This window comes from Heloderma suspectum, chromosome 13, assembly GCF_057233095.1.
Source record: "Heloderma suspectum isolate Gila_16-S chromosome 13, 16-S_ref, whole genome shotgun sequence".
Taxonomy (NCBI): domain Eukaryota; kingdom Metazoa; phylum Chordata; class Lepidosauria; order Squamata; family Helodermatidae; genus Heloderma; species Heloderma suspectum.
The window spans coordinates 32,646,422-32,673,620 of NC_139470.1; the positions used below are offsets into that span (position 1 = coordinate 32,646,422).

Genomic DNA, 27,199 nt, shown 5'->3' on the forward strand with positions numbered 1-27,199 from the left:
CAACTAGGAGGCAGCGTTTGGGTGGATATGACCAAAAATGGCCAAGGATGACAGGGAGTTCAAAGAAGATATACCGAAGAGCAATGTGTCAATCAAGATAGCATGCCCAGATGGCAGACTTTGGGTCTTATGTTGAAACATTTCAAAGTAGCCCATTTGTAATAGTGCCAAACATGTTCCCCAGACACATGAAATCATGGGAGATAGATGGGACACCTTGTTTCTGATTGGTGAGCAAATGCTCTAACCACATGCACCCCATTTCCTATTGGAGGCTGATTGTCTCATTGCTCTTTGGGTCCCACCTTTGACCAGAGCAGGGGTATAAAAGCCCAGGGAATGGGAGCTCCGGGGTGTTGGTGTTTTTTGTTCCTGCTGCTGCTCTACTTCCCTCTTTCTGCCGTGCCACCAGACCCACGGATTTAGGTAACTATGGACCTTTTTCGACTCTTAGACTTTGGGACTTAAGAGTTATTTCTGGGTTTGGGACTTGGAGTGTTTTCTAAGCTTGAGACTTGGAGGTTGTATCTGAAGAGGGGATTTGGAATCCCATCTTCAAAGGTGAAAACTGGAATTATTCCCAAGTCTTGAGTTTTCTGTTCACTCCAACTCCTTCCTCTACTCTTCCTATGCCTAGAGGAACTTAGTAATGCTTCAGCATAAGTTTTGTATTCAAGTAAGAAGCAGGAGGAGGCCATGGGTGGGTTAACACATAGGTTAAATTATTTTTGTTTAGTTTTGAACTGCAAGTAGTAAACAGGAGTAAGTTGGAAAGAGGAGTCATAACAATGCTAGAAGCTCAAGCCGTTATCTTAATGGCCAAGTTCATAGTACCAGCTTTGGCAACTGCAATTCTTTTGATTTATCTTCTGTTTTTGTTGCATTCTCTTTCCCTGTATTCGGAGAATTTCTAACGCTCATATAACCACCAGGCTATTTCTTTTATTTTGTATTTCCCCTGAATTTTCAGCAATAAAGCCATAAATATGGTTTCAAGTTACAGTCTTGTCTGTAGTGGTGTTTTGGGTTCATGTTTACCTGTTGGGATTGCGTGGTTACCCACTGGGGTGCTTCAGACCCATTTGGTGCAGGTTCTGAGATTAAACAGGACCGAATTTACAGGGGTTATTCTAAATGAACTGGATACTTTGCATGAAAGTATCTCCCATGTCAAATATCTGTAATACATTAAATAAAAACTGTCATCTAACCCAATCAAAAGCCTTCTCAGCATTGAGAAGGATAAATAGTGTTTGTTAGTGCTGCTCTTGTTCACATTAATTGAGAAAATCCACCATTATCTGGGTATTATCTGTTAATGTGCACCCACTAATGAATCCTGTCTGATCTTGATTTACTGTATATCTCAAGATATTATCTTATTCAGTCTTTTGCAATAAAGAGTCATAAAAATCCTGATTCAACAGGGATATTGGTCTATATGATGATGTCAAAACAGGAACCTTATATTTTTTATAAATCGATGTTATTTTTGCTTCAGGAAAGAATCAGGAAAAACAGGAACTGCAACAGAAAATAAATAATTGAGCAATAAGTACTACCAATTCTGCCACAAAGATTTTATAGAATTCCCCTTGGAACCCATCTGGTGCTGGAGATATATTGCCATCTTCTATAAAGGAAGAATTTAACATATCTTTATTGATACTTTCCAATTTAGGAATATCCAGTTTTAAAAAGAAAGTGACCATGTCCTCAATATCTGGTCCATGTGATGAAAATAGTGCTGAGTAGATTTTAGGAAATTCATCTACAATTTCATTCCTTGTTTGTGACATTTTTTTTACATTCCAAATAAACAGTGGCTATGTTATTTATTTTCTGTTGTTCTGCCAACTTGCTTGCTAGTAATTAGTCTGCCTTATTTCCTTTTTCAAAAAAGAAAATCCTGTTAGTAAATAATAATGACTGTTTTGCTCTTATGTGATTTTAGAATCTAATATAATTCTTTTGATTTCTAACTCTTGTAAAACATTTTCATCCAATATTTCTTTATGCATACTTTCTAATTCATCTAATTTTTGTTTCAATTTTCCAAGGCCTTCAAGGCTTTGGCAGTTTCCCATACCGCTAGCCATGTTATCCCAGATTCAAAACACTCTTTAATCAGCATCCATATTGATACCACTACTTCTTTTGATTTTAATAAATTAAAATTATATATCCAATATCTATATTGTTTACAAGGTCCTGAAAACTACCCCCCACCAAAATATGAACATGATCTGAGAATATTTTTGTCCTATTCCAACAGTCTATGTATACACAGCTAAGTCAGATGAACATGCTCCTTGAATTGCTGTTATAGGGGATGGAATAGAGAGTAAGGTTTTACTGACATTAGGATACCTCCAGCTATCCATTAAACAAAATAACTAAAAACCCACTTCTACCTTTTTCGGGAGGAGCCAGTATACTTCTGTCTTGTTCACTTTTCCTATCTATCAGAGGATTCATTACCCCATTACAGTCATCCTCAAACCCTTCTCTGAATTCTTGTGTCTAAATATTGACCCATAAAAGGTAATTTGGCTAGTACTTGCTGCATAAATATTCACCATGGTTACAAAGTTCCTTCCAGCATAATATATCGTCCATCTGTATCTTTCATACCATCTATGAATTTAAACTGAATAGAAGCTTTGATGAATATAACTACTCCCTTTGTTTTTGTTCTGGCACATGAAGCATATAATATCCTACATCTGAGTTGCTTCAGATATTATACTTTTTTTTCACAGAACTGGAGTACTGTGTCCAGTTCTGGGCACCACACTTGAAGAAGGATGCAGACAAACTGGAGAGGGTTCAGAGGAGGGCAACAAAGATGATCAGAGGACTGGAAACAAAGCCCTGTGAAGAGAGTCTGAAAGAACTGGGCATGTTTAGCCTTGAGAAGAGAAGGCTGAGGGGAGATAGGATAGCGCTCTTCAAGTCCTTGAAGGGTTGTCACGGAGAGGAAGGCCAGGACCTCTTCTCGATCATCCCAGAGTGCAGGACATGGAATAATGGGCTCAAGTTACAGGCATCCAGATTCCGGCTGAACATCAGGAAAAACTTCCTGACTGTTAGAGCAATACAACAATGGAACCAATGACCTAGGGAGGTGGTGGTCTCTCCCACACTGGAGGCGTTCAAGACGAAGCTGGACAGCCATCTGTCAGGGATGCTTTGAGTTGGATTCCTGCACTGAGCAGGAGGTTGGACTCGATGGCCTTGTAGGCCCCTTCCAACCCTACTATTCTATGATTCTATGATTCTTTAATATGTGTTTCCTGCAAAAAATATGACATCCTCCTGTTTCTCTCTCCAAAAACACGTAACTTTCCTTCACTTAACTGGAGAATTAAGATCCTTGACATTAAGCTTAAAAACCTAACTTTATTCATTTTATTAAAGCTACAGTTATATCTTTAGATGAAATCATCAAGATCCAGTTATTCTCTATAATGAAATGACATAGATTCCCTTCTAATTCCTGAATTGTTTGTTTCTACTTGTTTACCATTTTGTCTTCCTTCCTGTGTACTGCTGTTGCTCTTTATTCAAGTAGATTCACCCACCTCATTAAATTCTGAATCTAAGGTTGGGGTTTCTCATCTAACTCTCTAAGTGAACTTGAGATTCATTCAAAGCCTCTGCTTCTATATTTGTGGCATCTAACTAATTTAAAATATATGTACTTCCTCTTTTGTTCTTAGAAAATCCTGATATCAGTGTGGTCCTGAATAACTCTTAGAAATAAATCTTGAGAATTAACATTCTGAAACACGATTAGAATATCCCTTTCTATTGGATGATCAATTTATTTTAAAAAGAAAAAGCAACACCTTGTGCATTTGGTGTTTTTACAGCACAACACCTCTACATATTTACTCAGAAGTAAGTCTGGAGGTCAATAGGACTTACTACTAGATAAGCGAGTACAGATTCGCCGCCTCAGGGTGCTTTCCAGATGAGGCTTTTATCAAGCAAACAGCTGGTCTCAAACATGGAATTTTATAGGGATGTTAGAGAATTCCGCCCCCACAGAGTCCATGGCAGAACGGACCACCCACCTCCGCCACACCACGAAGGTGCCCCGGAATGGATCCTACCTGCCACGGTCCGGTCCGTCCACTGCTGTCCTGCAGAAGAAAATGGCATCCGGCGTAGCAGATGCCATTTACGTCCCTTCTCTTTGCCGTGATAGGCTACATAAATATTTACGTAGCCTATCAGGGCAAAGAGCAGGGACAAAAATGGTGTCTGCTACGCCGGACGCCATTTGCGTCCCAGCGGCTGCAAGCCCACCAGCAGCTGAAGCCAGCCGGCAAGGATTCCGGGGGGGGAGAGACGGATCACCTCCCCCCCCCCGCGGACCTCCCGCGGACTCCAGGTAAGGAGGTTCGTACATTCAGACAATGTGCTTTCCATTTGTAACCCTCCCGTGTTTTCCTACTGCTTCTTCCATCTTTTTTCTTACTAGGTTTCTGTTGCTGTTGTTAAGGACAGAAAGATGGAATGAGTGCCTGATGCTTTTGGATTAGTAGCAGCAAGAGCCCTCTGCCTAGCGCCAGGAGCGCCTCTATCTAGGAGCACCCTTGACAGTGCGCTAGAATAAGGGGCAAAGCCAAGGCACATGCACAGAATCGGACAGAACGTTTTTGTTCACTATCAAGTCTTCTTCTTCAGGAAGTTTTTTTTAATCATTGGTCAATCTTTTTAAAAAATGTTTGGAGTCCTTCTTGCTGCAGAATACACCTTCAGGCTAATGAGCCAAGAGAACATTCCCAGTGATTTTGATGTCCTCCTATCTGAGCATCCCAGACTCATAGCCACACTTGAGAATGAGCTTCTGGAAGAGGGCGTTGGGGGAGGAGCTCACCTGCAGTGATCTTTCTGCTTGACTGTTTCATACAAAAGTCAGCTAGTTCATTGTTTAAGAGGATTCCAGTTTGTTGCGAATACACCATGGAGCCAAACCTAAGTGGTGAGAGAGCAAAGGTGAGAGGGGACCAGAAGGCAGGTTACTGGAGTGAGATTTGGGGTTGGGCAAAATGGCCCCTCAGCATCCCTATGTGATTCTGGACTCTGGCATTCCTGTGAGCAGAGTGATCAGTGTGGGCTGCCCTGAGGCAAGACCTCTTCTGGAAAGAACTGCTGACAGCCTATAATATTCCAGTGATGTCCCAATGGCCTGCCTCCCATGACAGGACAGCCCACCTTGGCTTAATTTACCTACGGGGGCTGTCTCGTTGTGCTGGGCACCAAGGGCAACATTTTTGCAAGGCGTCCCTGGGTGCCCAGGTTGCTGTGGCTAGTTATGAGAACCCAGGCGGCAGGGGTTGTTTGAGGGTTAGACAACCCTCAACCCATGGCTTGTCATATGAACCAGGTCAATGGGAGTTAAGGGTGTCTCTACATGAGCGACTTATTGCATGCTTGTGATTGGTCATTCACAGAAGTTTGCGGGTCCTTTACACGACAATGTCAACCTCCAGGACATCTCCTGCACATTTTCCTCGCTATCCCGCTTTCAAAATGATCAGAGCTGGTAATAAAAGTTAATGGCGTCATACTGCCAGTGTGTAATGCTGGCAAGGCACTATGACCTTGCTGAGGAAGGGCTTTCTCGATTCAAACCACGTGTCTGCCACGTACATGCTTGAGCACATTTCTTGATCGCAGGCTGATCAGAGAACAGGGTAAAATACCTCCCTGCAATGAAGGGAGCCAGATCTGATCCAAGCTCAGAATCAACATCCTCTGTTGATTCAGAGCGCCCCATTAAGTTCAATGGGGCTTACTCCCAAGTAAGTGTGTCAAGGGCTGCAGACTTGCAGCACAACCTTATATCCACTCAGAAGTAAGTCATAGTGTTCCTGGAGGCTGCGATGAAACAGTACAGCAGAAGTTAAGTGACAAAAATAAGACCCCCCCTCCTTTGCACATATGCCAGAGAGGGAGGTGCTTCCTCAACTCAAACCATGTTTGAATTGCCATGTGGGAGCCCATCCAAATCCCACAAAGAGACTGAAAGCAGAAAGCCCCAGTAAGGATGTGGGTTTTTTGCTTAATGTAGAGACACCCTATGATGGCCCCAAAAGGCACAGGACAGCCTTCCCTAACCAGGTGCCCTCCAGATGTTTTAGACTACAACACCCAGCATTCCTGACCATTGGCCATGCTGGCCAGGCTGATGGAAGTTGAAGGCCAAAACATCTGGAGGGGTGGCGTAGGTGCTGCGCGGATCCTGATTTCCCCCAGCAGACCAAAGGGAGGCTTGTGTGTATCAGGAGACAGAAAGGACCAGCCAGCAGACCTTGAGGGGAGATGGGGAGAGGCGCCCAGAGCGGGGAGAGCAGGGGTCGAGTTGCAAGAGTCTTCTGGTGCTGGTGGGTGCCCTGATGCCTGATGGGGAGGCAGCATCCACTGGGGTGGCTAGTCCTGCGAGCCCCCCCTTATGCTCAGCCTGCTGGTGTGTATCCATACACGACACAGAACAAAATGCCGGTCAGGCTCCGGTGACGGCATTCCAGCGAAGCCAAACCCGAGGGCAAACGCGTGTGCCTGTGGAACACTCACCACCGAAGGCCTGGGATGCCGGCGGGTGGCCTTAGGGGCAGGCTGCTTTCCTGGAGCAGTGGCAGGAAGGGGGAGGGCTCTGCAGCCCAGTCCTGCAGGGTTCCGCCTCCCTAGGCTGTTCTGTCATTTCTACTTCTATTGTTAAAGGTGGGGGATCACACATGGGCTCCCTGTCCCATGTTGCTGGCCCGGAGACCCAGAACTGGCCACCCTTGGAGGAGCTGCTCCCTGGCACCCACTGGAGCGGGAGGAGGCTGGCCCTGAGCAGGGATGCCGCAAGGGATGCAACAGGCAGCCTGCTCTCGGAGCAGCGGGCTTCCCGGCGTCTTTGCACAGAGGAGCGGGTGGAAGGGACCTCTTTGACTGAGGGAACAACTGGGCTGGCCCAGAGCTCTTGAGACGGGAGCAGTGCCCCCGAGAGGGAAGGAGGGCTGGGCCCCTGCGCGTGGCCTCCCACAGCCTAGCCGTCCTTGGGCTCTTGGGCTGTGCCCCCTGTGCACGCATGCATGGTCACAAGTACGCACGCACACGCCTCCCAACCTTCCTTTCAAATGAGAAGTGGTGCATAAATATTGCAAATCAGTGGATAAGTAAGTGACTAAATAATGAACCTGCCCCGCACTCCCTCCTGGCCTTCTTCCCTGTTGCAGCCCTTCTCTGCTCCCCCCCAAGGCTGCCCAAGCCCTCGGCTCCTCTGCTGGTAAGGCACTCGGTCCAGATCCCACCCGCAGGGCTGAGGGGGAGCCTGCTGTTGCAGGCAGCCAGAGCCGGCCCTCGGCCAAGCAAAGCGCCGCAGGAGGACCCTGCTGCTCCCTGCCTGCAGCCTGCAGCCTTTGCCCTCCCCTCCCCTCCCCTCCCCTCCCCTCCCCCCCCCTCCAGGGCAGTGAGCCCACCCAGCCCCTTGCTGCAGCCCTCTCTGGAGTGGCCAAGGGTGGAAGCTGCTCCCTTCTCCTCAGGAGGCTGTTTCGCCATTCTCTCTCTCTCGCTCGTTCTCTCATCAGGCTGAACCTGGGCATGGACAGATTCTGTTAAATCCGCTACCTCCGTCTTTCACGGACGGTGGCTTTCATTCCGCCATCTGCTTGCTGACGGAAGTGGTTTTTTAAAGGGATGGATGGGAGTTTTGTTCCTCTCCTGTCAATACGCGCCTGCACGAATGAGCCTGCGCCCATGTCTGTTAGTCCGTGCGCACCCGCACAAGCCCACAGTTGCACAAACCCCAAAGCAAAACACTGTCCACAGGGCGGAAAAGGCCGGTCCACTGCGGAGTTTGAATCCCCGGGCTAACACCCCTAGCTGAACGGCACATTGTGTTACATGCTGATCCTGCAGTGAATCCTAACTCCATCTTTTTACTTTAAGGTAAGCTCACAGGGCCCAGATCCAGATTAGGACCACTATGTGCAAGTAAGGGGGGTTAGACCTTCCCACACAGCCACACCCCCTAAATTCACCCCCTCCCGTGCAAGGATCGGGGAGGGGGAATCTCCATTGGCACCCCAATTACTTACGGGTGGTTGATGGTGCTGGTGGCTGACACAGCACTCCCATCCTCAGCAAGAACAGAAACGTGAGAGGTGCCAAAACGCCCCATCCCTGGCCTGGTGAGGTTGTAATATTTGGCTGGATGGTCCCCTCGGTCATTGATGAGCTGCCTGACTTGGGCGGCAAAGGAATCCGATACCAACTCAGTCATCACATCCTGAAAACACAGCGCATCTCAGTCAGGCCAGCTCCCAGATGAGGCACTCCCTCTGCTGCGAGCAGGTGTGGAGGGATGCCTGGGGGACATGGCCCCAGCGCCTGGGACAGGCCTTCAGCCTGGGGGCACGCGTGTTCCACTGAGCCTGCAGGGCTGAGGGACCTGCCTCCCCCAGCCCCCAGCAATTTGGGTCAAGCAAGGCACGCCCGTGCCCGTTCAGTAGGTGCCTGTCCATTCAGCTATACAGTGAAGGTGAGGAACTAACTTTGTTCAGTATATGAAGTACACAGGTGAGGGGTTTCAACCCATCTCTCCCCACAGCTCTGCTGCTTCAAACTGTCCTATCCCCCAACCCACCATATGTAAAACTCTCTGAGCTGGCGGCCATGGTGATGTGCCTGGCCCGTCATGGCTTATCATGTCAAGCAGGGAGGAAAATGCCTCTTTGACAGAGGGGGAAGGCCCAGGCACCTCAGAAGACGCCATTTTAAGACCTCCTGAAGAAAGCCACCTTGAACCTCAAGGACTGTAAAAATAACCAGCTGCCTGCAAATGTTGGAATAAGCAACAGCCATTAGTTAAAATCCACTGATCAGAGAGAAAAATAACGGGTTGAAAAGCCACTAAATGATTAATGCATGTAGGGAGTTGGGGTTCTGGTTTTGGCTTCACTTTTGCCTATTTACTTTGCCTACTTTTGTTGTAACAAGGAGATGCCTGATAATTTTAAGTAAAGGTCCTGTTTAAAGTAGTCAGTTGCTTCTGTCTCAAGTGTGGTCAGGCAAAACTTAGGCCCACTTCACATGAGGCTTTTATCATGCACTCATGGTCAGTCACTCATGGAGGTTTGTGGGTCCTTTTCACAATGTTGTCAACTTCCAGTGCCTCTCCCGTCATTTATAAACTTTATTCTGCCATTTTTAAAATAGCTGAAAATGCGGTAAATAAATATAAACTGCCATCAAAGAGGTGATGTATTTCTGCAATTATGCAACATTGCAGCACCATCTACTGGCTGTACAAATGAAACATATGGAACTTGGTGAGAAAGGAAGTCCCCGATTCAAAGCATGTGTCCGTGCATGTAAAGGAGCTGATCTTAATCCTGCAAAGAATCTGGAAGCAAAAGCCCTGGTAAGGATACGGGATTTCAGCCCTGTGTGGTGAAGCCCTTGCTCTGCAACAGCAAGTGCCCTTTCTTAGTCAAGATGCCCGAGATGCCCATGACCAAGAGTGGTCGCCAGACAACTCATAGGAAGAACATAAGAAGAGCCACCCTGGATCAGACCCATGGTCCATCTAGCCCAGCTCAAAGCTCTGTTGGATGAAACGGAGCATCTGGATTTCACTTCGCTCTGGATTTTAGCCCAGATTTAGAACTGAAACTGCCTTGCTGGACTACCTCTAGAAAGGGAGACAGGGAGAATGCAACCCTGTTGATTCTGGGTCTCTCGCTGGCATTTGAGATGATTGAACATGATATCCTTCTGAACAGGCCCTCTGGGATGTGGGTTGGTGATTCTGCCCCTACCTAGAGGGGCAATTCCAGGAGACTGTTGTGGGGCTTTACTTCAGCCCCATGGCACTGACATTATGGCGTCCCTCAGGGAACCCTTCTGCCCCACACATGGTTCAGCATTTAGATTGTAGAATCATAGAATAGCAGGGTTGGAAGGGGCCTACAAGGCCATCGAGCCCAACTCCCTGCTCAATGCAGGAAACCAGGTCAGAGCAGCCCTGACAGGTCGCTGTCCAGCCTCAGCTTGAAGATGAAGCCCTGAATGAGGCCAGAGTTCAAGGATTTGGGTACCATGAATATGCAGATGACACCCAGCTCTGCCATTTCCACCTGCGTCAGGTGAGGTAGAGGAAGTGCTGATCCAGTGTTTGGGAGCAGGAAGGGTCAATAAGATGAAACTCAATCCTGACAAGATATTTTAATTATGTAAAATTAAAACCATAGACTTCTGCATGTTATGATCAAGATAAGGAACAAATAATAAAACAAAACATTAACTTGTTATGAGTTCAGAATAAAAAACAGTATCTGAGGTTTGATGGAGTGCATGCAGAGGTTGTATCATTTAACTGAAATACACGAGGCGTGCACTAATATGATGCTTTGTGCACACACTGAATAGCAGTGTGTGTGTAGTCACACGTCACAAAGACCACACACAGACAGAGTCAGGCAGACACTGAGAGACACACAGAGACTTACAAATCAAAGAAGACTTAAATTAAATCAAATGCTATGAGGGCCAGAAAGAGGAATGGGGAGAAGGGAAGGGACTTACAGAGAGCAATCAGACTCAAGACAAAACCACAAATAACAGCAAGAGTAAAGGGGGAACATATGATGCCAAGGATTGGGGTTACTTTAGGAAAGGCTGGAATAAGGAAAGGCTGCACAAGTGACAGCACAGCCACAAACGCCAGTCCCTCTTCAGGTGCGGCTCCCTGCTCCTGCTCCCAACAGATGGCAGACAACTTGATCCATTCCCCAACGGAAAACCAGGGCTGCCAGTCATGCAGCTGCCTGCCTCTGCCTCCCCACTCCTTGATACGAAGAGCTTGCAGAGCTTGTGGGAGGCTCAAAAATGCATTTATTTATTTAAAAAATTTCTTGGCCACCTTCCAGGGCAGAAGCTTTTCCAAGGCGGCTCACAGCAATAAAATACACAAAAACAGTTAAAACGTTAAAGCGATAAAAACATAAACACAACAAAATAGCAAATAAAAACAACAATAAAAGCTGACAATAAAGCCAACAATATCAACTCGAGACAGAAAAAGTAAAAAACACACCCTCAGAGGCGGCTCCAAGGGCTTGGGGCTGCTTCACCTCCCACCGTTTTGGACCCATTGTCTTGTATTTGGAAGTGGTCCAAATATCTCCAAGGTGGGGATATTTGCTTCAGATCCATGCCTAGGTCCAACTTGTAAAGAACATCCATCATGATCCTGCATTTAAAACAGAAGCAGAAAGCCCCGTTTTAAATGCAGGATTAGAGATCAAAGTCCGGGAAGCGGCCCCGAGGACACCCACCTCTTCAACTCCAGAAACATTTGGGTCATCCACTTTTGCTCTCTGGCCATTCGCAAACTTCAGAGTCTCCGCAATATAGTGGTATGCCTCAGCTCTTCTGCTAGGCGTGTTCACGGACTCTTTGGTGAAGTTGAACCCTGAAAAACAGGAAGAGTTGGTGGCAAGCACCCAGCAAATAGCGTTGCCATTATTTTTGCCGTAGTCTACGTAAATCTTTACGTAGACTACCCCTGCCCAAACAAGGAATGCTAATGGCAGCGCCCATGGGCGCCGCCATTTGCGTACGTGCTTTTTTTTTTCTTCAAAGTCACCCGTGATAGGCTACGTAAAGATTTACGTAGCCTATCACGGCTGACTTTGAAAATCTAGCCATGATAGGCTACGTAAATCGTTACGTAGCCTATCACGTGTTTGTTTGTTTGTTTTACTTTACTTTGTAATGGCGGCGGTGGCAGCCGGTCGGAAGAGTGGCCGCTGCCCCCGCCCCCGCCGAAACGCCGCCGGGACCCGCCGCTGAGAGGGACATTCGAAGGAGGTAAGTCCCATCCCGGGGGGGTGGCGGAGAATTTCACCACCAATTTCGGGGGGCCGAATGCCAACGCATTCTCCTGGAGATTTGTGGAGAAATTCTCCGCCATCCCTACCTCTCATTCAAATCTTCACCAAGGTTGGCCATAGAATCCCTGTCCAAATGTCTGGAGACGGTGAGTGGCTGGATGGGGAGGAATAAGCTGAAGCTGAACCCTGACAAGACCGAGATACTTTTGGTGGGAGACAAGAGGAGGCTGGGGGATGTTGACCTTGTGTTGAATGGGATACGGCTACCCTTGAAAGACCAGGTCCGCAGCCTGGGGGTCATTTTGGACTCCCAGCTGTCCATGGAGGCTCGGGCATCAGCTGTGAGCCGGACAGCGCTGTATCAACTCCATCTGATATGGCGGCTGCGCCCCTTCCTTCCCGACCATCTGCTCCCATCGGTAGTACATGCCCTGGTCTCCTCTCGTCTAGACTACTGTAATGCGCTCTATGTGGGGTTACCCTTGAAGACGGTTCAGAAGCTGCAGCTGGTACAGAACGCGGCGGCTCGCCTGATTAAAGGCAGCCACGGGCAAGCTCACATCACTCCAGTGCTGAAGGAGTTGCACTGGTCACCAGTTGTTTTCCAGGCCAAATTCAAGGTGTTGGTTTTGACCTTTAAAACCCTATATGGTTCCGGCCCAGCCTATCTCAAGGAGCGCCTCCAGCAACACCAGACAGGCCGCTTAGCAAGATCAGCCTCGGATGGCCTTCTCTCTGTCCCATCAGCCAGGACAGCTAGACTGGTGGGGACGAGGGAGAGGGCCTTTTCTGTGGTGGCCCCCACTCTGGAACTCCCTCCCTAGGGAACTCCGCCATGCCCCCTCTTTAATGAGCTTCTGTCGTGCATTAAAAACATGGTTGTTCAGGCAGGCATTTGGGGTGGGTTAGGGTATTTTAGAAAATGTTTTTATTGTAGAATTTTATTGTTTTAAACTGTTTTAGTATATGGTTGTACATCACCCAGAGTGGCTGGGTGACCAGCCGGATGGGCGACTAATAAATTTAATAAATAAATAAATATAATAAATAAATAAATAAATCCATAATACCTGTCAGGGGGCTTTATGAGTGGAGGCAACCTTTCAGTCACATCTCTAATCCGTCCTTCCGGGAAGTCTCATTTCTCTTTCTAATTCCATGCTATCTCTCACCTTTTTAATTCAGTTAAAGAGCATTTCAGTCTCTTTCTGGACCTGATTCAACTTCCCTCATGTCTGACTTCCACCACCATCCTGCCCTCTTCTGGTGCTGTGCTGTCCCTCCTCAGCCTGCTTCTGTCCCCTGAGCCAGCGCCGCTCCCTCTGCCATGCCTGGACTGCCCCATCTTCTATGCAGCTTTAACCAAATCCATGCTGGCCCATTCTCTGGTCTGGCGCTACCCATGATAAGCCATGTGTCCGAGCCCTCCAGGCTCTCTCTCAGCACTCATTCCATCTCCCCTGCTGGAAGCATCGACTGTGTTGTGGCACAACATGAGTTCAGGTGTTCCCTATGCTGTTCAGGCACAGGTGCCGATGTTTGTAGATGTGGACATGGGGTGACCATCAGGGAACGCTCTGAGACACTGCTCTGTCCAAAGACTGTCCTCTTGCAAGCACCTGCCCATTAAGAGGAGTGCAGAGCCTCTGGGCAGCTCTTGCCGTGGGTGTCTGTGTGAAGACAAGATGGTGCTTCCCTTGTGAATGGGTACAACTGGCTACATTTTTGCCTTTCACCTCTTTCTGGGCCTTCATACAACCTCATTCTTTGCCTGCTGAACCATGCTGCACAACTCCTGACCATGGGGAGCGAATGCTCGCCTTGCCACTGTTCCATCCCCAAAGCTACATTCGCTTGAATGTGCACCTGTTCAGCATTCCCCTTGGATAGCCACTGAAGGCTGGCTTTCAAGAAGAAAAATGGTCCACCTGGCAGGTGGCAATTCTTCCCCAAACCGCAGGCTACAAATGCCGCCTTAAGCAGAAGCCCAGCACAAGCCCAGCAGAAGCCCAGAGCAGGAAGAGTGCCAGACGCCAGGCATTTACCTTTTAGGACATTGAGGATGAAGAAGAGAATGGGCCCTGCGGCAGGTCGTGGGGCAGAGTACACGGTGTACTGGCCTAGCAGAATCTTCACAGGGCTCATCACTGTGACGTGATAATTCTTGAGGTCATCCAGTGTCAAGGTGCCTCCTAGAAAACAAGGCAGGAGAACAGGGGAGGGCTGAGAAATCTCACAAAGCTTTCAAATGCTGACACTTTGACAAGGTCATAGATAAAGGCTCCTCTTTCGAAACAGAAGTCAGAGATGACTCTGCAGAGCGATGGCGCATCTGCTCCCCTGGCGTGGCGTCTTTGCGACAGCCAGCCCCGCGTCTATGTGCAGCTCCTGCCACCCCCTCCCTCCGGAGGGGGGAGTCTGGACCCTGGGACTCCGACTCGAGCCGCCAGGGCCCTAAACACCTCCATGCTTCCCTGAGGGAATTGTACCCCTGGTGCTTTTTTGCTGGAAGCTGCTTTGGGAGTCCTTCTTGGGCGAAGAACAGGACTGCTGCCAAAGCCACCGGCCACGCCAACGCAGCATCACGCCGGTCCCAACTCCGCTTCTTCTGGAGGCCCCGTCTCCTTCAGCCCTCCCGGCTGGGTGACACAACAGGGAGCTCTCTGGCTTGGGGATGGGGCAGGGCACTTGGAGCTGTGATTGAGGAACCAGGTGGCTTTTACTAAAACCTGGAGAAATTAACTTGGCACAAATGGATGTGATCTCATGCTTGCACGCCTAACTGTTTCCCAAGCTGTGTTAAACTTGCAGCTGATAGAGGTGGCTCACTGAGGTCACATTTGCGCTCGGTGAAGAGCGTGCACTGACGCTGCGGCCGGGAGCCTCTGCCCAGGGGCCACGTGTAGCCCGAGGCCCAATTCCTCATGGCCCTCAACATCATTTCACTCCCCGGATGCTGTGGACACACTCTGGCTCTCCAAACCACCCCTTTGGGCACTGCTTCACCTGCATGTGCATGTGTGTGAGAGTGTGACCGGGGGGTGGGGGTGGGGGAGAAAAGGGATGGGTGGCACAGAAAGAAGGTGATGCCGTCCTGCAGTGCTGCAAACTCTGCCCACTTTGGGCTCAGGTTCCACCCACCTTCAGCTGCACCCCCCAGACGTCTTTTCCTGTGGATTAACAGCCTCCCCTTCACCCCTGCAGCGAAGGGGCCTGGCCCGGCCTGGCCCGGCCCCTACAGATGCTGAACTGGAGAGTTTGACTTTGGTGGCAGCGTGTGTACACGGGTGCATGCACATACAACTCCTAATCTCAGCAGCCTTGAAACCGAAATTGCTCAAATCTTTCAAAGAGCTCATTTGACTTCTCTAAATAAACATTACTTACAAAATCTGAATGAATGAAGAAACACCTAAATGGATGAGTCAGCCGGCATAATGGGGGAATGTCCACCATGGAGGACAGTAAGCATTCAGCTGGCCATGGTTGGAAGCAGAATGCTGGGTGGGATGGCCCTTTGCTCTGATCCAGCTTCAGAGCTCTAGGTACATGCTAGACAAAAGGAAAGGGGGTGATCTGGAAGGGGTGAAGGAGAGAAGCCCCCAAAGGGATGGTCTGCCTTCAGAAGTACATTATCAGTGTTGCCATAAAGAGACCTGTGCAGCGAATGGCTTCTGACTGCTCAGATGCCAGCACTGGCCACTGCAGAGCTTTGACGGCAGAGGAAGCAACAACGGAAGGAAACGGCAGGGCGGGAGGCACGCAGGCTTCCGCAGGAGCATGGAGACAAAGCCAGGCAGGAACAGCCCACAAGGAAGGAGGCATGGGCTCTGGCTGGTGCAGGAACATAGACACATTTCCCAGGAGACTGGGAAGGATGCTTGCATCCTGCCCCACAGTGCTACTGGCGTGGATTGGTTTCAGGCAAATGTGATCTACTTGGTTTTACTTGAGCTCTGAGGTTCACTGACAGGAGGGGAGAGAAGCCCACCAGTGGGGTATGGAGGAAGCAGAGATATCGACATATCCTCCAAGATTTCAGAGCTGGAAGTAGGGCACTCCTATAGATACAGAACTAAAAGTATTTATTTAGAGCATTTATATCCAAGAGAAGTTAAAAATCTACATAGGAACAAGTATCTTCAGTTTAAAAAAGAATCAGTAAAGAGCAGCAAGGCAGGTTAACACAACCAACCTGATAGAAGGCCTGGGCAAATAAGAAGACAATCTTCATTGGGCATCAAAATGGTACAAGATTCAGTGCTGGGCCTCTCTGAGGAGAGCCTCCTACAGAAAGGGCCCCACCACTGAAAAGGCCACCCCCCAGCCAGCCCCATCAGGCAGAGGCACCTCGAGCAGGGCCTCGGAGGCAAGCCTTGGCATTCAGGCGGGGTGTTGAGGGAGGTGCTGGAATTACCGAGGGGGATGGACACTATTCCGAACCCCTTTTCAAGGAAGCCATTGGTGGATTGGAGGATGGGATAATAATTGTAGAAGTCATCAACAATCTTAGCTACGCTGACGATACGCTCTTACTGGCTGATAGCATAGAGGGCCTCCAAAGGTTAATCGATCACGTTGTGGTAAGCAAAAGATATGGTATGAAGCTTAATCAAACCAAAACAAATGTGATGATGGTGAGTAAATATTCTAAGATAAATGCTCAGGTTATATTAAATGGCAAACTGTTACAAAGAGTAGACATTATAGCCTATCTGGGAGTTAACCTAAATGAGAATTGAGACCATACTCATGAAATCTGAATTCACACTGAGAAAGCAAGATGCGCCTTTAACCGCCTTAGGAAAGTTCTTTGCAACTTGACCCTAAACCTTCATATTTGCCTCGTGTGCTCAGGTGCTACGTTGTCTTGGTGCTGGAGTACGGAGCAGAGGCAGCCTGGGCTCTCCCAGAAGCTGCCCACAAACACCGGGAAGCCTTCGAGCCATGGCGCAACCGTCGCTGCTTAGGATATCTTGGACACGTTATGCAACAAATGACGCCATAATGCAGAGAATGGGAAAGACCAAAGAAATTCCAAAATTTGCAAAAGAAAAGAAGCTATCATACTTCATTCATAATACGTAATGAGAAATAGCAGCTTTTACAACTCATAATGCAAGGCAAAGTGGAGGGGAAAAGAAGACCTGGCTGATGTAGGACATCATGGCTGAGGAATCTGAGACAGTGGCCAGGAAGGACATCTACTTCTTTATTTTGAAGAGCAGTAAATAAGTTTATATGGGCCCGAGTGAATGCCAGTGTCCAATGAGAATATGGCACAGAAAGAAGAAGACAGATACTCTTTTTGTGTCATCTCTTAACCATTCTTTGAAGGCTATGAGGGCATGATTTGGTTACAATTGGGAGAGGTTAGGGACGGGGTTTGCATCCACTGGCAAGTGCAGTGTAAAATGATGCAAAGTGTGCGTGTTGGGGGCAGGGGGCGGGGGAAATCCTAAACTCACATATGTGCTAATGGGGTCTGCACTGCCGTTGACTGATCAGGAAAGAGATCTTGGGTTATGGAGGGCAGCTTGATGTCATTCATTTACCAGGCTGTGGGTGCTGTGAAAAAGGCAAAGTTCATATCCGGGATCATTAGAAGCGGAATAAGTAATAAAGCTGCTAATACCATACTGCCTTTATACACATCTATGGTGTCACCACACTTGGAATATTGCATACAGTTCTGGTTACTGAACCTCATAAAAGATATTGTAGAATTGGAATAGGTGCAGAAAAATGATCAAGGGGCTGGAGCAACTCCCCTGTCAGGAGAGCTTACAATGGGGGCAGGGGGTCAAGCTTTAAAAAGGGGAAAGGGGCATGATAGAGGTATATAAAATTATGCATGCTGTGAAGAAAGTAGATTCTCTCATAACTGGAGTCATCCAATGAAACTGAATGGTGGAAGATTCAGAACAGGCAATACGAAACACTACTTCATATCTTGTTGTTGTTGTTGTTCAGTCGTTCAGTCATGTCCAACTCTTCGTGACCCCATGGACCATAGCACGCCAGGCCTTCCTGTCCTGTGCTCTCTCCTGGAGCGTGCTCAAGCCCATATTCATTGCATCGGTGATGCTATCTAGCCCTCTGCCGTCCCCCTCTCCTTTTGCCTTCAGTCTTTCCCAGCATCAGGGTCTTTTCCAGAGAGTTTTCTCTTCGCATTAGGTGGCCAAAATATTTGCGCTTCAGCTCCAGTATCTGTCCTTCCAATGAGCACTCAGGGTTGATTTCCTTTAGGATGGACTGATTTGACCTCCTTGCAGTCCAGGGGACTCGTAACAGTCTTCTCCAGTACCACAGTTCGAAAGCATCAATTCTTCGGCGCTCAGCCTTCCTTATAGTCCAGCTCTCACAGCCATACGTTACTACTGGGAAACCATAGGTTTGATTAGACGGACCTTTGTCGGCAAGGTGATGTCTCTGCTTCTCACTATGCTGTCTAGGTGTGCCATAGCTTTCCTCCCAAGGAGCAAGTGTCTTTTAATTTCATGGCTACAGTCACCGTCTGCGGTGATCTTGAAGCTCAAGAAAGTAAAATCTGTCACTGCTTCCATTTCTTCCCCTTCCATATGCCAGGAAGTGATGGGGCCAGATGCCACGATCTTCATTTTTTTAATGTTGAGTTTCAAACCAGCTTTTGCACTCTCCTCTTTCACCCTCAACAAGAGGCTCTTGAGATCCTCTTCGCTTTCTGCCATTAGGGTGGTATCATCTGCGTATCTGAGGTTGTTGATAATTCTCCCGGCAATCTTAATTCCGACCTGTGATTCATCCAACCCGGCGTTTCTCATGATGTACTCTGCATATAAGTTAAATAAGCAGGGCAACAATATGCAGTCTTGTCGTACTCCTTTCCCAGTTTTGAGCCAATCGGTTGTTCCATGTCCGGTTCCTACTGTTGCTTCTTGTTCCTCATACAGGTTTTTCAGGAGACAGGTAAGGTGGTCTGGTACTCCCATCTGGTACTCCTAATGCTGGACTAGATGGACCTTTGGGCTGATCCAACAGGGCTCTTCTTATGTTTTTATGCTTTTAAACTCATATGGCCGCATACATTACAAGGGACTTATTTAACTCCAGCTCATTTATAAATAAGTCAAAAAACAAAGCAAAATAAAACAGTCTCAATCCAGGGCCCAACCTACACAGCCAGTTTAGCATGGAGCGAGAACATCTTAGCGCCGTTTACAACAGATGATGCTGTTGCCAGTCCGCAGCCACCTGGCAGCTTCCCTCTGGAAAAGGCACATTTTTGGAAAGTCCTTTCTTCCTGAAACGCAGCTCCCACGCAGTTCCGTTGCAGTGTGCCCCGTCCCCGCATTAAATCCTGGGTGTGCCTCTGGCTGTGACCTGGCAGTGATCTGGTCAAGGGGCGGGGCCACCCCTCCCCCCCATTCTCTGTTTTCCACCCATTTGTAGTAGGGGCTTTTGGACACAGGCTTTCTTCCCATTTAGCACTACTTCGCACTGCTCCACCCTTTCACTATATCACAGTAGTGCTGTTTTCTCATTCATAATATGTAGCCTAGTACAGTAGCTGCTTTCCCCATTTATAGTATATAGCCTGTATTTCTCATTGACCCCCCTGGCAAAGGCGAAGTGCAGGCTGGAGGGGCAGGATTGCAGCTTGAGATCGACAGGCATATGGTCAAGGAACACCAAATTACTTTGAATGAGTTCAGATCTCCAGGGCCAGATGAACTGCATCCTAGAGGAATAAAGGAGCTGGCAGAAGAACTCTCGGAACCACTGTCTATTCTCTTTGAGAAATCGTGGAGGACGGGGGAAATGCCAGATGACTGGAGGAGGGCTAATGTTGTCCCTATCTTCAAAAAGGAGGAACCCGTGAACTACTGACCAGTCAGTCTGACATCCATCCCTGGGAAAATTTTGGAGCAGATGATAAAGCAATCCATCTGGAAGCACCTTGAAAACAATGCAGGGATGACTCGAAGCCAACATGGATTTGTCAAGAACAAATCCTGCCAGACGAATCTGATCTCATTTTTTGATCAGGTCACGTCCCTTGTGGACCATGGGAATGCTGTAGACATAATATCCCTCAACTTCAGCAAAGCTTTCAACAAAGTGCCCCATGATCTCCTGATGAGCAAACTAGCGAAAAGTGGGCGAGATGAAGCAACGATCCGGTGGATCCACAGTTGGCTACAGAATGGGACTCAAAGAGTGCTTATCAATGGTACCTTCTCAAACTGGGGAGATGTAACGAGTGGGGTACTGCAGGGCTCAGTCCTGGGCCCAGTGCTCTTCAACATTTTTATTAATGACTTGGAGGAGGAGGTGCAGGGAATGCTGATGAAATTTGCAGATGATACAAAATTGGGCAGGATAGCTAATACCCTGGAAGACAGAAACAGAATTCAAAGTGATTTTGATAGACTGGAGCGCTGGACAGAAAACAACAGAATGACATTTAATAGGGATAAATGCCAAGTTCTGAAGAAGAAACCAAATGCACAGTGACAAGATGGGGGATACGTAGCTCAAGAACATGACAAGTGAGAAGGATCTTGGAATTGTTGTCGATCACAAGCTGAATATGAGCCAACAATGTGATGCGGCTGCAAAAAAGGCCAATGCTATTTTGGGCTGCATTAATAGAAGTATCGCTTCCAAATCCCAGGAAGTACTAGTTCCCCTCTACTCAGCAGTGGTTAGGCCTCATCTGGAGTCCTGTGTCCCATTCCACACTTTAAGAAGGATGCAGACAAGCTGGAGAGGGTTCAGAGGAGGGCAACAAAGATGATCAGGGGACTGGAAACAAAGCCCTATGAGGAGAGACTGAAAGAACTGGGCATGTTTAGCCTTGAGAAGAGAAGACTGAGGGGAGATATGATAGCACTCTTCAAGTACTTGAAAGGTTGTCACAGAGAAAAAGGCCAAGATCTCTTCTTGATCCTCCCAGCGTGCAGGACACGGAATAAAGGGCTCAAGTGACAGGAAACCAGATTCTGGCTGAACATCAGGAACAACGTCCTGACCGTTAGAGCAATACGACAATGGAACCAATTACCTGGGGAGGTGGTGGGCTCTCCCACACTGGAGGCGTTCAAGACGAGGCTGGACAGCCATCTGTCAGGGATACTCTGACTTGGATTCCTGCACTGAGCAGGGGGTTGGACTCGATGGCCTTGTAGGCCCCTTCCAACCCTACTACTATTCTATTCTATTCTATTCTATTCTATTCTATTCTATTCTATTCTATTCTAGATTCAGACTAGCGCAGTAGCGCTGTTTCAGGCATTCACAATAATGACGTAGCTGCTTTATCCATTCACAATACGTAGCCTGTTTTTCCCATTCAGAATCATTCAGTATCTTTTAATCTTTCAAAATATCCCAATGCTGGATGAGAGGGGAGAGGTGTTAGGTAAACTATAGGGGCTTAATTCAGTGCTGCCAGTAAACTTCCCTGAGCAGGGGAGCGTGGACAGGGGCAGGGAACAAGCCTCTCTCATTTGCTGAGCAGCACCTACAGGATTGATGAAGTTCAGTTCTACTCCACCCACTGAACCCCAAAGCATGGGGGTTTCAAGTGCTGCGTGACCCATGAAAGAGGGCTTTTAGTTAGGGTATACTCCACTTTTCTTGCTTTGTCTGCCCCTGACGGACCAAAGGAATTTCATGAAAATCTGGATATAACCAGAAAGCACTTCTCATTCCATTTCCATGTAGATGGAGCCCTGATCGTTGCAAGACCCACTTCTTTCTTCCCTCCACTGTAGAGAGCTGTCCATTAATTCCTACCCCTTTGTTCTTGTTCATAGGTAAATCTTAATAAGTAAACTGCTATTTTTACTCAGGAACCTCTGGAGAGGGACTTGGTCAAGAGGTTTTTTTTTTGAAAGCCCAAGTATGCCAGTTTACTGCATCTACAGTTTTAGAAATAATTTCCAAAGCTTGCTCGTAGAGGAAGTCCCATTGCAGAAGCGTAGTCAAATGCCATTGTAGTCAAACGCGTCCCCTGGATTTTAGGAAAGCTGATTTTAATAAACTCAGAACAATTATCAGTAAGGTCCCATGGCAAGCGACTCTAACGAGAAAAGGAGTCCAAGATGGGTGGGAGCTTTTAAAAAAGGAAATTCTCAAGGCACAATCACAAACAATTCCAACAAGAAGAAAAGGTGGAAGACAACAGAAGAAGCCAATGTGGCTTCACAAAAAGCTTAGGGATGACCTGAAAACAAAAAAGGACACATATAGGAAGTGGAAAGAAGGCCAAGTAACAAAGGAAGAGTACAGGCAGGTAGCACAGAATTGCAGGGTTGGCGTCAGGAAGGCTAAAGCTGAGAACGAGCTGAAGTTAGCGAGGGATGCTAAAAGCAACAAAAAGGCTTTCTTCAGCTACATGCATAGTAAAAGGCAGAGGAAAGAAATGGTTGTTCAGCTATTAAATAAGGATGGCAAAACGATAACAGATGACAAAGACAAGGCAGAGGTGCTCAATTCCTACTTCGGCTCAGTCTTCTCCCAAAAGAGGGTCTATGACCCCCCCTCCCCCCGCAAAGGTGCAGTACAGGCTGAAGGGGCAGGATTGCAACTTCAGATTGATAAGCATATTGTCAAGGAACACCTAATTACTTTGAATGAGTTCAAATCTCCAGGGCCAGATGAACTGCATCCTAGAGTAACAAAGGAACTGGCAGAAGAACTCTCAGAACCGCTGTCTATTCTCTTGGAGCAATCATGGAGGACGGGTGAAGTGCCAGATGACCGGAGGAGGGCTAATGCTGTCCCTGTCTTCAAAAAGGAGGAACCTGGGAACTACAGACCAGTCAGTCTGACATCCATCCCTGGGAAAATTCTGGAGCAGGTGATAAAGCAATCCATCTGGAAGCACCTTGACAACAATGCCGTGATTACTCAAAGCCAACATGGATTTGTCAAGAACAAATCCTGCCAGATGAATCTGATCTCATTTGTTGATCACGTCACCTCCCTTGTGGACTGTGGGAACGCTGTAGACAAAATATCCCTCGACTTCAGCAAAGCTTTTGACAAAGTGCCCCATGATGACCTGATGAGCAAACTAGCTCAAAGTGGGCTAGATGAAACAACAAACCGGTGGATCCACAGTTGGCTACAGAATTGGACTCAAAGGGTGCTGATCAATGGGATCTTCTCAAACTGGGGAGAGTTAATGAGTGGGGTACCGCAGGGCTCAGTCCTGGGCCCAGTGCTCTCCAATATTTTTATTAATGACTTGGAGGAGGAGGTGCAGGGAATGCTGATGACACAAAATGGGGCAGGATAGCTAATGCCCCAGAAGACAGAAACAAAATTTAAAGTGATCTTGATAGACTGGAGCGCTGGGCAGAAAACAACAGAATGACATTTAATAGGGATAAATGCCAAGTTTTGCACCTAGGAAAAAGAAACCAAAGGCACAGTTACAAGATGGGGGATACGTGGCTCAACAACACTACAAGCGAGAAGGACCTTGGAATTGTGTCGATCACAAGGTGAATATGAGCTAACAATGTGATGTGGCTGCAAAAAAGGCAAATGCTCTTTTGGGCTGCATTCATAGAAGCATAGCTTCCAAATCCTGGGAAGTACTAGTTCCCCTCTACTCAGCACTGGTTAGGCCTCATCTGGAGTACTGCGTCCAGTTTTGGGCACCATATTTTAAGGAGGATACAGACAAACTGGAGAGGATTCAGAGGAGGGCAATGAAGATGATCAGGGGACTGGAAACAAAGCCCTATGAAGAGAGACTGAAGGAACTGGGCATGTTTAGCCTTGAGAAGACTGAGGGGAGATAGGATAGCGCTCTTCAGGTCCTTGAAAGGTTGTCACAGAAAGGAAGGCCAGCATCTCTTCTCGATCTTCCCAGAGTGCAGGACATGGAAGAATGGGCTGAAGTGAGAGGAAGCCAGATTCCGGCTGAACATCAGGAGAAACGTCCTGACTGTTAGAGCAATACGACAATGGAACCCATTACCTAGGGAGGTGGAGGGCTCTCCCACACTGGAGGCATTCAAGACGAGGCTGGACAGCCACTTGTCAGGGATGCTCTGACTTAGATTCCTGCACTGAGCAGGGGGTTGGACTCGATGGCCTTGTACGCCCCTTCCAACCCCACTATTCTATGATTCTGTGATTCTAAGCCATGCTGATACTTCCCTACCTAGGCTTGTTCTATTGTATTGTATTGTTCATAATTCTTGCTTTCCCCCACTTTATGTGTCTTCTGCCACAGAAGTTAAGCTGATGGTCCATCATTTCCTGGCTTCCCCCACATCGTTTTTTTAAATGCTGCTATCTCAAAAGAGCACCATGGAATATGATTGCTTAAGCTGCACATCTCCTCTGGAAAACTGTTCCAGTCCCTTGAGACCATCAAGCCTTGCTCCTCCCAGACACCAAATTAAAAGAGCATAAGGTTGATGTCAAATAACATGGAAAGTTATTAGCTCCATGCCTGGGTGGAAACAGCAGAAGAGCAACTTTGCTGGAAGGACTGGGCAGTGGTCGCCTACCCTCTTCCTTCACATCTTGCACCAACTGCTCTGCTGTCTTCCCAGTGTAGAATTCGCTGGCTCCATTTTGTGCCACAGCTCTCAGGGTTCCCACCAGGGCTGGCCAGTGAAGGGTTTCTCCAGCTCCCAGGACAATTCCTTGGTCATTGCAAAACAGTTTACTGAAAGAGAGGGAAAGGGCCAAGGCCCCTATCATCAGCTTCGGACTCTTGATTTTAACAGCACAATCTGCCACGGGAATTGTCCTGAATGCCCAAATATATGCAACTTCAAGAGTCGAGGAGACGCTGTGAAGGAAGGCAGAGGGGGGCACCTCCCCAAAGCCTTAATCCTGGAAAAATTCCTCTCCGGTGATGCCACCATATCCCCCCCCCCCCATGCCCAGCTCTTCCTGCAGGGGCAATTCAGCAAGGCTGAGTTGCAAGTAGGTCCCATCCATACCAATGGGACTTGGCAATTTAGTTCAATGGAGAGCTGTGGTCAACTTCCACTGGGGTGTGTCCTGCATGCATGTATGCGAGTTCTCCATAAAGATTAGCTAAGTACCCAAAATGTGCTAGTTCTTGTCAGGCAAATAATAACCAACAGGAGCTGAATTCTGAATTGATCTGGTTCTGATGGGCCACCACCAATGCTGGCTTCCCCCACCAATTCACTTCCACAACACCCCACACCCAGGCAAAGGGCTCTTTAGGCCCCACTGTGAGCAGCAAGGAAAGCTCTGGACAGTGCCTTTTATCCCTCTCCATGCCCTCCATCCACGCTCGACACAGGGAGATGCCTCAGAGACTGAAGTGCATAAGAAGAAAAGAGAATCAGGAGTGATGCTGGGAGCCAGATGGGGATCAATCCCCCCCCCCAGGGGAGAGGCTGGGTTGAGGCCCTGGGCTGCCAGATGCCTCTCCTTCTTGCCAAGCCACATGAAAGGACATTTGCCAATAAGAGACACTCTCGTTCTTACCATTCCCAGGACTCTAGTAAAGAGAGATCTAAATGGGACATTTGTGTTTCAGTGGTGCAGTCTAATTCTACAAAGGTTTCTCTTACCACAAGGATGATTTTTTCAAATCTGACTGCAGATAGTTTAGAAATTTGTTCAAGACTTCAGGTACCCTGATTCCAGGGACAAGGAGCTTGATGGTGGGTTCAAACAGGGTCTTCCATGGCAATTTGCCATGGCGTTTGTGGGCTTCTTCATAACCGCGAAGTTCCCCAGGAACAGCAATCCAGGGAGCCCCTACACAAGCAAATCAAAAGCTGTTTCATTGCCCGTATTGCAGTAGCTTCTCTACAGAGACCACAGTTCTGGATACCATCCTCATTACCCTGTTAAATGGGACTCTCTGCCCTGCTGGGGGTGTCACTGTTCCCCAATTCCATTCCATTTGTAAAAAAATTGCAAAGAAAAATGTGTAGGAAAAACGGAGAATCTCAGTTGTCATCCAAAGCAGTAAGGATCTAGTCCTCCAGCCTGTGATTCAAGTGGGCGAACTGCTCTGGCCTGGAGGCCAGCTCGCCTCCTGGTTTGGTGCCAGATGATGTCCATGCTAGATGGCGTCGGGGGTGGGCCTGCCCCTCGTGAATCCCCTCCCCTTTCCCCAAAGCCACACCCCCAGACATCAGTCCCTTTCTCTGTGTCACCAGCCCTCCTCTTCTCCCATCCCACCCCGTGCGTATATGAAGGGATTGCATTGTCACCTGGTAGGAGAGTGTCTGTACAGTTACCCAACAAATCTTCAGGGATGTTTTGGGGGGCCCTTTCGCGAGCATTAAGGACTTCAACATTTCCTGGAAAAAAGAACGGGAAATGTCGGCCTCAAGCATTTTGTGCTGCGGATGTTCCTGCAGATGCAGGAGATGGTGGCCACCAGCATTGTCACCTTCTCCCAATTTTACCCAAACACACACCCCAATTTAAGTTATTCTCTTCCCTCCAACATATAAAGTATTCGTTGGTAACCTACACTTTAATCATCAGGGTTAAAAACACTTATCCTGTACTGCTGCAGAAATAAAAAATCCTCCCTCTTTCAGCAGCATCCTTAAGCACATTTTTGATGCCCCCACCAATTAATCCATCATCTCCTGCAGATGAGAGATGGGCGGGGCTGGCTGAGCATACCTGTGGATGCGTCGTAGATGGTGAAGATGACGCCTCCCCCCAGGCCCATGCTCTGGGGGTTCAGGACAGAGGTGCAGACCAAGGCTGCAATTGCAGCATCGACAGCTGAGCCACCGCGTTGTAAGATATCCCTGTTGGACGAAAAGAAGGGGAAGGGGAGCATTTAAAAAGCGGCGCATGAAGAACTGGGGGTGGGAAGCTCATTGCACATAAGGCACAAATGGGAAATTGCACAGGTGGACTGGGGCACAACGGCAGCGTGAGAACTGGGGAGGAACGAGAGAGGCAGGCAGGCCAATAAGGCCACAGAGCCTGCTCCAGCTAGACTGCCCCTGCACCACCGCCATCCCACACGGCCATCTACGCCCCACGCCAGAGGCCGGCACCAGCGGGGCTGCTTCCTTTGTTCTGCATGGGTGGTTCTTGGTGTATCCAAAACGTTGCAAGCTGCTTTGAGGACTTGAGCCCAATGATGGGACAGAAATGTGCTAATTCAATAAGAAGAACTCTGACGCTGGATCAGGCCAAATGCCTGTCTCTAGCCGAGCATCCTGTTTCCACAGTGGCAAGCCCACAAGCAGGACAGGAGGGCAATAGCCCTCTCCCACTGTTCTTCCCCAGCATGCTGTCTCTGGTCCTGGAGGTAATATGTAGCCATCATTTGT

General features: G+C 48.1%; 1 protein-coding gene and 1 long non-coding RNA gene across 3 annotated transcripts in view; one reads left to right on the plus strand and one right to left on the minus strand.

The window, feature by feature from the left end:
- GGT5 (gamma-glutamyltransferase 5) overlaps positions 1 to 27,199 on the minus strand; it is a 56,449-nt gene that overhangs the window by 11,681 nt on the left and 17,569 nt on the right. For both annotated transcript variants that reach the window (XM_084819959.1, XM_084819960.1), the window contains exons 2-9: positions 26,535 to 26,665; positions 26,111 to 26,200; positions 25,460 to 25,649; positions 24,413 to 24,573; positions 13,943 to 14,089; positions 11,340 to 11,476; positions 8,100 to 8,290; positions 4,889 to 4,986 (exon numbers count right to left, since the gene is read on the minus strand). In XM_084819959.1, the coding sequence (XP_084676085.1) occupies positions 4,889 to 4,986; positions 8,100 to 8,290; positions 11,340 to 11,476; positions 13,943 to 14,089; positions 24,413 to 24,573; positions 25,460 to 25,649; positions 26,111 to 26,200; positions 26,535 to 26,665 (1,145 nt within the window). The remainder of the gene's footprint in view (positions 1 to 4,888; positions 4,987 to 8,099; positions 8,291 to 11,339; positions 11,477 to 13,942; positions 14,090 to 24,412; positions 24,574 to 25,459; positions 25,650 to 26,110; positions 26,201 to 26,534; positions 26,666 to 27,199) is intronic.
- Positions 138 to 3,825, plus strand: LOC146336341 (uncharacterized). The gene is made up of 2 exons (XR_014785756.1): positions 138 to 426; positions 2,763 to 3,825. It is a non-coding gene; the product is annotated as an uncharacterized LOC146336341 (long non-coding RNA).